The 13557-nt window shown below is 36.7% G+C and overlaps 2 protein-coding genes across 2 annotated transcripts in view; one reads left to right on the top strand and one right to left on the bottom strand.

Moving 5' to 3' along the window:
* LOC109595664 (protein timeless homolog) overlaps nucleotides 1–13557 on the bottom strand; it is a 121777-nt gene that overhangs the window by 60254 nt on the left and 47966 nt on the right. The gene's annotated exons all lie outside the window — the stretch shown is intronic.
* LOC126264975 (protein artichoke) lies at nucleotides 8709–12850 on the top strand. The gene has a single exon (XM_049964873.1). It carries the CDS (start codon nucleotides 8788–8790, stop codon nucleotides 11212–11214), a length of 2427 nt encoding a protein of 808 aa, XP_049820830.1. The 5' UTR covers nucleotides 8709–8787; the 3' UTR covers nucleotides 11215–12850.

Below are 13557 nucleotides of genomic sequence, written 5' to 3' on the forward strand. Positions count from 1 at the left end.
ATTTAAATTGTTTTGTACATTTTTTGTACATTTGGAACATGTAGATTAATTTGAAGATAAAGGAGCTTCACTAACTTTTAACAAATCTCAAAATTGCCTTCCTCCCTTTAGTTTATTAAATTTTTAGAAATATAACTAAAAGAACTACATTCTTTGGAGAATTCCCCTTCATATTTCTCACACTCTATACTCTATTATTGAAAAATACTCAGACGTCTGCATTTTTGTTTTCCTTTTTAAAGTGTGTCTATCAAATCGCTTACGGTCCGGGGGTGGGTTTGTCTATCGAATGCGCTCGTTCACTTACAAACTTCGTGCGGGCATAATGTGACGGCCTGACGTGGTCCTAGCACGTGTCTGATTATGATATGACAAGCTTTTAATCTTGCTTAGGGAGTCTGAGTGCGAACTCGTTATATTTAATGAACAAGATGAGACGAGTAGACATATGCGAAAGTGATCTATCACTGGCAACCATTAATCATCCCCCAGGACTGTGCGGTGGATGATGCGACGCTCCAAGAACCCCCTGATTAAAAGAACCCTGGCCCTGGGAACGGTCGTCAGTTGCCATAACGTCTTTTCCCGCGGACTTCGTTCGGGTGGAAAAAAAAGCGGGGTATGTCATCGAAAATTCATTAGTGTCCAATGTCCTTGAGATCTCGTTAGGGCGTCGATGGGATTGTTAACGAACTGCCTTAGGGTCACTAGGGTTTCAATCAGCAACAGTGGATGTTTTCGACATAACATCGACGTAATTGCCGTTTAATTATTTAAAACCTTTTAGTTTTAGACACAACAAACGGAAATATTTAAATATAAAACCGAAAATAGGTCTCACTTAATTAATTTGTTATTTATTTAAAAGTTTTCTCAGCTTTACAAAATAATATTTCGTCACAAGTTGAGCCAAAACACTGTTTTCGTATGATTCTAAAACTGGGGAAGTGGCATTAGTTAACTTCGACAAAACCATTTGCAAGTCCAAACGCTGGATTGCATCCGAACCGAAAACATAAAGCAAAACTTTTCTACCGACACTCACGATCCGGAATCCGATAAGAAATTAAAATCCATTGAAATGGAACAGCCGAGCGAAAAACAGAGAAACTGCAACGCTCAGCGGTTTATTATTTAGACCGACAAATAAACAAGAACGCTTCCGAATCACCAAACTTGGTAATTTTACTTTGCTTTATGCAAGAAATTTGCATATGTGAAATAACGTATATTAATAAGTTGGGAATTATAAATCCGTCGTAACTTGCACATGTTTTAGTTCTTGTGAAAGAAATCCCCGATAAGTATGTCAAAAACAGATTCCCGGAAAGTTTGTTAAGTGCATGTTCTGATGTTAATATTTAGGAAAGTTTCAAATTTAATGTAGGAAATGTTGTTGGTTTATATAAATTTCGATGTAATTTCCATCTCATTTAAATATGTCACAAGAAGAAGATCCATCATTAACTTTTATTTCTGTAATGTTGTCAATTTTACTCAGACATTTGTTAAAATGAATATTTTTTTTTATTTTGAATTCGTTGATACTTGTTGAAGTAAAAATAAAAATCACTTCGCCAGAATACAGTTTCATAAAACTGAAAAGGGCTGAAATGTATATAGTATCAATCCACTAGAACTGTTTAATAAAGTCCTCGACAACGTAGCGCAGAATTCGACTACAAACTTGGTAATTTGGTTAAAATATTTTTCACTGGAACTTTTTTAGTGCACACTTTAAAATGCAAATACGTCATTGTGTGAATTTACCAACTCCCAACTTACGTAGTGGCTTTGTTAATTGCTTTCCTCAATGTAAATTATTTCAAATTTTAAGTTTAGAAGTAGTCAAATTGATTTGCAACTTTGTTTATTTTCAGACGACTTGAGGTTTTGTAGTTTAGCCGTTTTACTAATACAACATCATTATCAACAATCAGTATTCAGATTAGTTAATTAACTCGATAATTGTATTAGTGGTTGATTGTAATGTAAAGTCTTTACTTACGCCTCAGAGATTCTATTACAATTGGGCACGTGTTCTATAAAATTTCACAGAATTGTAGTTTTACACAACGCACACAGCTATTAAAAAAAAGGCAAGGAACAAAGAGGTTCCCAATGATCAATCTTGTCGTATTCTGAGATGTCTAGTCGGTGACCGATGACATCCACTTTTCAGTAATCCTGCATAAATCATTAAGCGCGGGCCGCAGCCCCACAAAACTGACCATTACTCGGGGTCCTTCGGACAATCGCTGTAACGTCATTTGTCTTGCTTTACACGATGTCCGGAACTGTCGGCGATTTTTAAATCCATCCGCAAACGCTCAGAATTGCCCATTATCTTCTACAAGAGAGACGCCCGCCCGGGGAGTTTTTCCATTCGTCCATAACAAGTCCGTGATAAATCGACTGACCTCTGAGAGAAATATTGCCGTTTCCTTATATATTATATGATTAATTCGCTGCGTCTTCTTCGGAAAAGATTTCCCTGGATCTATTCCGGACTTATTCGACTGATACAGCCGTACTTCAGATCTGAGATCTCCGAACGGAGAACTTTAACAAGCCTTTATTCTCGATTGAGACAAAGGACGAAGTGATTTTAAAAGAGCAATTTCGTTTACTCAAAATGAATATGGGTTAATAATATCAATAAATTGATTTCTACACTCGGAAAGTATATCTTTTAGCTATCCGGATTTATTGATCTACCTAAGATATAAAAACTCAACAAGTGTTTATTCCCGATCTAGTCAAAGGAAGAAGTGATTTTAAAAGAACAATTCCGTTTATCTCAAATTGAACATCCAGTAACGATATCATTAAATTAATTTTTACTCCTTGAAAGTTATGCTCTTTAGTCCAAATCCTCCCAAGTAATCAGTATTTTGTGTAAAACTCTCGAGCAAACAATCTCCGTTTTGTGCTCCCTCTTTGAAACGATGGCACAGAATTCTTGCCCACCATTTAATTATTTTTGTAACAAACTAAGATGAAATCGGCATTTATGTCGAACGTAGCAGACATTACACAGGAACATCACGAAATAGGCCGAGTTTTTCCATTCATCTATAATAAATCCATGATAAGTCTATTGACCTTTGAGAGAAATATTGCCGTTCCCTTATATATTATATGATTAATTCGCTGCATGTTCTTAGGAAAAGAATTCCCTGGATCTATTCCGGACTTATTAAGCTGATACAGGCCTACTTGAGATCTGCCGGTCACAACAAAGGTCGAAGTGATTTTAAAAGAGCAATTTCATTTGCTCAAAATGAATATAAGGTAATGATATCAATAAATTAATTCGTACACCTGGAAAGTATACTTTTAGTTCAATTCCTCGCAAATAGTCAGTGTTTTGTGTAGAACTCTTGAGCACAAAACTATCTTTTTATACATCCCCTTTGAAACGATGGTCCAGATCACCATTCTATTATTTCTCGTATCTAATAGATACTACACAGAAACATGACAAAACAGGCCGATGTTTTCCATTCGTCCATAACAAATCCATGACAAACTGTTTGACCTATGAGAGAAATATTGCCGTTTTCTTATATATTATATGATTAATTCGTTGTGTATTTTTTATAAAAGATTTCCCTGAATCTATTTCGGATTTATTGGAATGACACAGACCTATCTAACATCTGAGGTCTCCAATCGGATGGCTTCAACAAGTGCTTATTCTCGATCAGAGTAAAGGAAGAAGTGATTTTAAAAGAGCAATTCGGGTTAACTTAAATTGAACATCCAGCAGCGATATCATTAAATTAATTTTTACACCCTGAAAGCTATGCTCTTTAGTTCAGATCCTCCCAAGTAATCAGTATTTGGTGTAAAACTCTCGAGCGAACCACCTTCTTGAAATGATGGCACGGAATTCTTGCTCACCATTTAATTATTTTTCTAACAAACTAATATGAAATCGACCTCTTTGTTGAACTTACAGACATTACTCAGGAACATCACGGCCGAATAGGCCGAGTTTTTCCATTTGATTGACCTTTGAGAGAAATATTACATTTTCTTTATATATTCTATGATTAACTCGCTGCGTCTTTACCGGAAAATAGTTGCCTGGATCTATTCGAAACCCATTGGAGTTATATAGACATACTTGAGAATTGGGATCTCTAATCGGAATACTCTAACAAGTGCTTATACCCGATCCAAACAAAGGGCAAAGTAATTTTAAAGGAGCAATTCCGTTTATCTCAAACTGAACATCCAGTAACAATATCAATAAATTAATTTTTATATTCGGAAAGGTATTTAACTCAGTTCATCTCAAGTAATCAGTGTTTTGTATAAAATCCTCGAACAAACAACGTTCATTTTATACACCCTCTTTGAAACGATGACCCAGAATCCTCCGGCACCATTTAATTATTTCTCTAATAAACTAAGATGAAATCAGCATTTGTCTCGTACTTAGCAGACATTACACGGAAACATCACGAAACAGGCCCAGTCCCATTCCATCGGCAATTGCGTTCTGCATGGATCCCGTTACCATTTAAAAACGGGAGCTAATTTAGAAGAAAAAGGAAATTACGGGGGCGAGGCGAGAAGAGAAACGAGATTGCCCCGAGACCCGGGCACAAAATAACATTACACAGGGAGGACTTGATTGAAACGAAAACGTGACCAGCTCGATACAAAAGTTCATCAGTTCAGCTTAATGCAATGGACACTAATTCTCGCTGTCACTGGCGCAAAAAATTTATGAAGCAGCACCACGGAAACTTGCCTTTCCCATTCCTGGCTGATATGCCCTCAAAAGTGCCACGTATGGGGTCATTTTTTTATTAAATTACCCATTCAAATATATCGATGTGAACGCCGCATCAATTTTGTCAACACGCCAACAAATTATTTCATAAATTCCAATGAAAAATTAAAACGAATTAAATCACTAAAATCCCAGTTGCATCCTGCGTGAAAAATTAATTTGCAGTAATGTCATAGACCATTTAACGTTTTCAATTTTTTAGTTGTGATGTAGGCATATTTTCACATAAATAAAACAAAATGTGAGAGCATGTGCATTTAGCTCAGCCGTTTGTGTCTGCGTTATTTGTTATTCTCAAAATTAAACCGGACAATTCTATTTAATGTGTAATAAATACTGTCGCTAATGAAAAACATGTTGTTGTCATTGCACCGTAATGCACTTTCTATGGATTTATCATAAAAAACGTGTGTTTTAATTGTTAGAAAATTGTTCCAAAATACATTTAGTTTGTTTACATTCACGCAGATCGGATATATCTGCTTTTATTACCTAGAATTGTTAAAAATTGAAAATATAACAAAACGAGTTTAATAATTATATTATTTTTGAGTGGTTTTATTAAATTGCAAAATCTGTTTTTATTTTCCTTTATTATACTATTATTATTACATTTAGTAATTTTTAGTCAAATATTTCTATTTTAAACTCATTTCATTTCAAAATTTAAATGTATCTACATAATATGGTTATTTTTAATATGGTTAATATTCAAATTAATTGGGCATACCCAATATTATAATTAATATTAAAATTTATTATTAATATTAATTAAAAGTTAAATACAACAAAATTTAACACCAATAATATATATATTTCAAATAATATAATTCAGAAATATTTGTTGAAATTGTCTAATTGTAAAATTTGGTGAAATAAATTTATTCCTTTAATTTAAAAAGCACTACAATAGTAGTCGGTACTTATTATTATAGTAATTTTTTAAAATGTTAAAAAGTAGCCATAACTCTTTTATTTAATGTGAACTGTTAAAATAATATTAAATAATACCGTTGTTTTATACAGTATTATAAAAACTACTACCATATATTCTTATTCTATAAGATGTTACACATACAACCTAAATTATCTGGAATCATTTAGTGATTACGAGAAACGGTCTTTCATTGTGAAAAAAATAATTTTTAAAATAAAAAGCTGTTTATCCAAACCAATTTTAATAAAAAACTGTAGTACAAATTTTATATAGAGCAATTTCTCAGACAATAAATTTTACAGTAAATTAGATTTTAATAAAAAATAAAAAATGTTTGCTAATCTAATAATCAGTATTGCCACCCTTAACAGCAATGCGAGCACGAATTCGATGTGGAATGCTTTATATTATTAATGTCTTCTTGGGGAATATTTCCCCATTCTTCTAAAGCTTCTGGTATAAATTATTCTGTGTTGCCAGAATCGATATCCCATAAGTACTCAATGGAATTAAGATCCGGTGAACAAGAAGGCCACTATAATTCAGTCACACCTTCTATTTCCAAACAATTTTTGACAATTCTGCTGGTATGTGGAGGAGCATTATACTGCATAAGTACGAAAGAATCTCCGAAAGCACCTAATGTCCAATGGGAATCAACAGTGTCATAGCATAATGCCACCCTAAAAATTACACTTCTTTCTTTATATTTGGAGACCTTTCGGACATCCGAAAATAACTTGGCAAGTTTTCATACTCCAAACAGCAACTTAATCAGGCAACTCCATTATTAGTTGTGAAGCCCTTAAATCTCTTATATATAATTTTGCTATTTGAGCTAGAAAACGGTTCTGTCCTTCTGTTATTATTCTTCCATGAATTGGCCTATTTTTTAGAGTTTCCAACTGCAGAAACCTTGAATAGGTTTTCGGAAATACACCCCTTACTGTTTGTGCAATTTTCTTCTGCGACATGCGTTGTTCTGAGAGAGCAATAATTGTTCCCCTCTGGACTTCTGCTAACTCCATATTTTATTCACAATTTTTTTTTTCGAGAAAAGCAATTTTTTCTTGTAAATACTGGTATAAGTTGCTATAATTATACTACTGTATAAATTAAAATAAGCTAAAAAATTAAAACCGCCATAGATTTTAATTTGGCATTTTCTGATTTTCGACTGAAAACAGTGATTAATCCATCCCATTTCCATAAAATGTCCCAGGCCACAGATCAACACCGATATCAAATCATCCCGCGGAAGCTTGTAATTTATACCTTGGTTTTGTGTGCAGGTATTAACTGTTCACGACCGGAACAAACGGTGTTAAGCAGCCCGGTATATTACGGACGAACACATTTTCAGGCCAATTGTCAAATGGTGATTTGTTGTTGTTTTCGTTGTTCGTTTTGATAAATGCGCAACAACACATGGCCGAACATATTCAATAACTATAATTCAATCGATCGGCGAACACTTAAAACTAATTTGTCAAATGAAATTTGCAGGCGAACGTGATAGATTAATTGCTAATAAATCGGAATATTGCCTGTTAAATAGTTACTGGTTGGTTAATCGATCAAAAAGGATGCGTGGTTATCAAAGATTTAATACCCGTCCTTCCCACCAACTCGACATAATGAAAACTTAATTACTATTTTGAATTGACTCCGCTTTAATATCAATATTGGAAATATTGGTACAGTTATGTATTAAATCGGAATTGGGTTAATGCATTTATAACTCAGGATGCATAAGTAACATTATTAAACCGTCTACAGAAACAAACGATAAAACGTCCATTTTTCATAAACGCAACTTCTTTGTGTTTCTTTAAGAAACGTTGCGATTAAGGATTATTTCCAAGAGTAAACATGCATCAAAGCTGTTTACAGGTGAACCTCATAAGATTGTAATGTCAGAGGCAGGACATAAAGGAGCTGTAAATACGGTGTAAAACGTACTTAAGTGAACCGGCACACAAACACGCGAGATTATATCTGATGCACAAACAGAAAAGAAACTCAATATGCATTCTATTTCCCTCGAAATTCTGCAGTCTCTGTTGCATGATAGGTTTTTTCTTACACCCGTGTAGCCGAGTGCTTTTATCTAATAGAAAACATTTTTCCGTCTGTCATGTTGCTCAGCGGCACAACATTCCTTAAATTGCATTTTCGTGCGATAAAACTCACAATAAATGTTTTACGTGCTTATATTAGGGAGGCTTTGCGATTTTTCACTACATTATTTAAAGTTGAACAAGATCGTTCTGAGTTTAGAACGGGTCACTCCTTTGACTTCCTATTCATGAGGATTTGGTCGAAAATCCTCTCCCATATTATCCGTGGCGAACGTAAATACGTAGAAACAACAAAATCCCAAACTTAATGTTATTATAACATGCATTATCGGCGGAATTTGTATTTTGCTTAAAAATACGTGATTCAATTTAAATATGAGAGCACGTAGTGAAATCAAAATTCAACAGCAAATTGTGGCTACCACTGTTGAAATCTTTTTTAATTAATTTACTACCAGTATCTCTAAAACGAATGAATTAAACAAAAACCTTTATTTATAAACCAATTATTTTAAAACCCAGTTTATAATTCATAGTTTCAATATAAATACTGAATATATTGTGCATGTAATTGATTGCATTTTATTAATATCACTAGAGTTTAATATTTTAGAAGTTCAGTGTAGGATGAAATTGCTAAGTTCCTCCTTCAAAACAAAAGTAAAAGATTCATGATTTATTTGCAGGAAAGACAACGCACCCAAACGTCGTCGGCCGAAGTGTGATGGCTGCAGCAAAAGAGACGCAATGCCCGTCGACCGTTACTCATCGGTACGGTTTCGGCGGCGCATCCAGGCGCACGCCTCCACCGTCGCGACGCCGAAACGTCGAGCTATATCAGTGCGGTGCGTACGTCGACGCGAGACACACACTGACACGACATCGCTGCGATCCAGACGACGACGTCGAAACCCGGTGCGAGGATGTAAGTGGATCCGGATAAAATAGAAGTCGCCGATAACATGTTGCGTCGCGTGCTCTTCCTGTTCCTGTTGGGCGTATGGACGCATCCGGGGGCGCCTTGTCCACCGGACACCTGCAGGTGCAAGCAGATGCCGTACGATTACGATAAGAACGGGTTGTTTTATACTGTCGTCGAATGTGACGGGTATGCGGATAGTTTGGTTGATCACTTGGACAACACCACGAGGGTACTGAGATTTAGTCACATGAACGATAGTGTGGAGGTGGATAGTTTAATTGTTAATTTAGTGAACGAATTTGAGACACTTAAGACGCTCTCCATCGCGGACAGTGCTGTGGGTAATTATACGTTTGAATTGGAGAACTTGAATTTGGATGTGTTGGATTTGCAATTTAACCGGTTACAGTCCGTTCCCGAAATAATTCAAAATAAATCGACGATAAGAACTTTAGATTTGTCGAATAACGCGCTAATTGTATTAGAGTCGGATCCGTTTCGGACATTGCGAACCCTAGAGTTGTTAAATTTAAGTGCTAACTCACTCACCGCGATTGGCTCCGACAGTTTGACCGGCTTAATTAATTTAAAGTGTCTAGACTTATCGGCAAACAATCTAACTCAACTAGACGATAAGGTCTTGCTTCCAGTTACCAATCTTCAATATTTGAATCTTAGCAGCAACAAACTCGAGGTCCTGAACGAAGTCAGTTTCAGCAGTCTGACTAAACTGCAACAGCTTGATGTGTCGTGGAACAGATTGGCGCGTGTCGCACCTGGCAGTTTAGAATTGCCCAGTTTAGCACGATTATTGCTGGCAGGAAATCCTGCCTTGGGCGGATCACGCGAGGTGCTTGTAGGAAGCGGCCACCGTTTGCAAACAGTAGACGCCTCGCGAACCGGACTCAAACAGGTGCCTGCGGCCTTGACGCATTCCATCAGAACGCTAAGACTTGCGGGTAATTCCATCAGAGAAGTGCGTCGTGGCGACCTGGATTCGTATCCTCTATTACAGTTGCTAGATTTCACGTCCAACGAATTGGCAAGCGTGGAGGAGGACGCTTTAGGAAGATTGGAATCTTTATCGATACTGTATTTCACGGACAACAACATAGAGGATATTCCCCGGAGCCTGCCGGAGGACCTTAAAGTGCTACACTTGGAGCACAATACCATAAAGAAGGTTTCGGCGGAGGATCTGCTGGGATTGGGGGTGTTGGAAGTGCTACTGCTGAACGACAATAAAATTAGCGTAGTGGAGCAGGGCGCCTTCAGTCAGCTGACTGCTCTGGTAGCCCTGGATCTTTCCAGAAATCCGGTGACAATTTTAGAGGCGGGATGCCTCACGGGACCTGCGGCGCTCGAGGTTCTCCGCCTGTCCTCCATCGGGATTGTATCAGTGGCTAAGGAGACCGCTTTTCCCCTGTCTACGCCGGAACACTTAATTTCCCTCGATTTGTCAGATAGTCCGGGACTGGCGCGACAATTTCTTGGAGACACCGCCGCCTTGGCGGCCTCCAGGGCGCTTCAGGAACTCGACGTTTCCCGCACCGCGTTACAATTTATTCGTAACGATCTGCTACATTTCCTTCCACAACTTCGGGTATTGCACATCAAACACAATGAATTAGATTGCGAGGACTTGGGTTGGCTGGCGGTGTGGATGAGGAGCAAGGATTCATCGGAGTATGGGGATGTAATTTGTAACAGTCCCGCCGAGCTTTGGGGCACCCCTCTGGTCGATTTACCTGATGTTGAATCAACGACCACTACCACAACAACTCAATCCATCAAAGAAACTGCAGACGATAGTGTAGAACACACGGAGTTTAACTATACAGATCTTCGTGATCTGGACAAGATTGACATAAGAAAGAAAACGATTCATTTTATTCTTACTAATAATGTCGTGTCTGAGCTTAATGACAGTTCTGTGGAGAAGTTAAATGACAAAAAGAAAGAAAGTAAGGAAAGTAATTTAATTGCAATGAAGAATATAATCGTTGAGGATTATGTTACGAAAACACCAATTAACAAAAACCAGATTATACACAAAAAGAAAAAGGTGAACAAAGAATTAGTCAAGGACTCAACCAATTTTTACGTATTAGGCGTTCAGAATATTACAACTCCATTCTATTTTCATAATTTCCAACAACTGCCAAACCCAATAAGTGAAAATGTTACCAAAACACCGACCACCGAAAAGCAGCAAGACGATGTCCAAATCTCGCAAAGAGACAAACCGGAGAAGGAGCCACTATCGTCACAGTGGAACCCAACCCCTGAGTCATCATCCAGTATATTACATCCAGGTATGATGATCTTAGGCGTAACTGTTATGGTAACCATAGCCGTGCTCGTAATGTTGACGGCCAAGTACAGCAGCTTCAGGAGAAGGCCGGAACGATTGCAGCGCGACGACATCGAGGTCAGTAGTTTGCCCGGTGTTACGGAACTGTGGTGACATCTGAGAGACGGAGATGAGGAGAAGGTCAACCTCTGTAAAAATACCGTTACTTAGGCCGCATCTGTGCAATGCACGTTTAACTTTGCTGTTATCGTACATTGATCGTTGCCAGTTCATCCAATATTCGGGGTTCTATTAATGGGGTTTGAGTTGTACACTTAAGACATGAAAATTTAAAACATACATAGGTAATATTTAAGTTGTTAATTACTTATAATATCCAAATAAATATGGATGTCGTGTTAAGTGAGTGATTACCAATTATTGAAACTATTTTTCAATGAACTTCACTATTTCATTAAGTAGCCAAGGCAAATCCCATTAAAACCTATTATAGGAATCTTGGTGCAAATTTGTGGGAACTAATAACTAAATAGATAATTCATATATTTTTAAGACTGTTCGATGTAAATACTTGTAAACATAGATATTATACAGCTTCCAACATTCTTCCAGAAAGGTAATATACATAAATAAATACTCCGCAAAAATAAACACGATTATGTTATAATTCCTACTTTGGCTTGGAACAGTATTGGAAACTAAATCATGTAAAAATAAATATTACTATGTACTACCCTGTCTATTTATGTATATATGGACGCAAGTTAAGTGTAATTTGCTAGATGCGGCCTTAGGCGTGCTTGTGATATAAGTGAATTCTATTTTGTACGACTGAGCCCATTTTGTACTTGAATTAAAAAACGTGAAAAAAAAAATGTAAAAATTGGATGACCGGGACTGTTTTATATCAATGTAAACTATTAACTGTATGCCAACTCTCTGTGTAAAAAGGATCTTAACCCATGTTTCTGTTTAATACTCATGGAAACACTCGGAACTGCACTTTGGTGAATTTCAATTAAAGGAAACCCGAAAACATACTAAGTTAATTGAGAACTATAAAATTCGCAATCTTTCAACACTTACGTAAAATTTTACAGTAACTGACAAGCGTTTTCACTCAATTCCATTTAACTCAAACATAGCGTAGGCTAGATTTAATAAGACATCAAAGTTTGTTTAATATTAATATTTCAGCGTGCGGAAGTTCCTTTTGTAAAAGTGTCCGTTTTTCTTTGAAAGCCTCCGAAATGTCCAAAGGAATATCGGATAAAAGGCCGGACCTCGGAAGTTCCTGGAGTGCTTTAATGCCCACATTTCGATACGGACATAATGTAATGTGTTATGTGTGTGTACGTTTACGAATCGATAAATTGACTGGATGTGTCTGCGAGCACGGCGAAAATAATAAATCAAAACTTTTACATTTCGTTAAATGAAATTCCACCAGTTTAGGGCGTTTCGAATGCTGCTGTACTCTCCGAAATCACTGTAGATTTATATCTGAGACATGTCCCGTGCAAACTGTAATTTTTGCTACTGATTGTATATACCTGTCATATATATTTATATATTTCCTTGCAGATTTGTTTAATGTAATGTGATAGTACTTAAAAATTTTAAAAGGAAATATAGACGTATTTAAAATAAAAACCAGTCTTTTTCATTATTTTATATTGAACAGATACAATAAGGTAAGTACATGTGTCTTTTACTGTACGTTAATTAGTGAATCACTTATCATTTTATCCCCTTATTTTTTATAAAACGTATTAGAAATAAAACGTATTCTTTTTACCGAATTTACACCCCCACGTTCACCTTTCACGAGCATCCGCTAATTCATCGACATACAAGCCTTCACCGTTGATTAATTCCGAACCCTCCAAAAAGGATCCTGCGGGAAGACCGGGCAACGAGTTCGAAACGCCGCAGTATTAAAGCGAGCCAACCATGTGTACCGACGTAACGAAATCGGTGAGTGTGATTTAACGAGAGTTCGACGTATATGTGCCTTTTTGTCGTCCATCTGTATGCACGTGAGATTTGATTTACTTCGGGTCCAATCGAGTGTGGATTTCTGTTACAAAACCCGCCGGCACTTTGACCTTTTTTTGCCCGTTCTGATCTGTACTATGGAAATGCTTGAGGGGAAAGGATTCTCTTTGCTCCAATTTACATTTATATCACTGTCTTACTCAAATAATAAAAGGCAATTTTTTAGTAATTACTTTACATTCATACGGAAATACGTTCTTGTTTAATTGTAACATAAAATTAAGTCTAATTCATCCCATTTTTATAAACTGAAACGCATGTAAAAACGACCCTACGTGTGGCGTACGTGTGAAAGAATCCTTGGGAATCTTTGTCGTCGGCTCAGTAATGAAGTGTAGGGCGCTTGAATTTACGTCACTCAGATTAACTGGGTAAGTAAATAAGAGAACCGAAACGCTGGAGCGGCAACAGCGGGATGATTTGATTAATTTGATGTGT

Source organism: Aethina tumida, chromosome 3 (assembly GCF_024364675.1).
Source record: "Aethina tumida isolate Nest 87 chromosome 3, icAetTumi1.1, whole genome shotgun sequence".
Lineage (NCBI taxonomy): Eukaryota > Metazoa > Arthropoda > Insecta > Coleoptera > Nitidulidae > Aethina > Aethina tumida.

Coding starts and splice junctions, on each gene's coding strand:
- LOC126264975 (XM_049964873.1), top strand. CDS start 8,788: ATGTTGCGTCGCGTGCTCTTCCTGTTCCTGTTGGGCGTATGGACGCAT.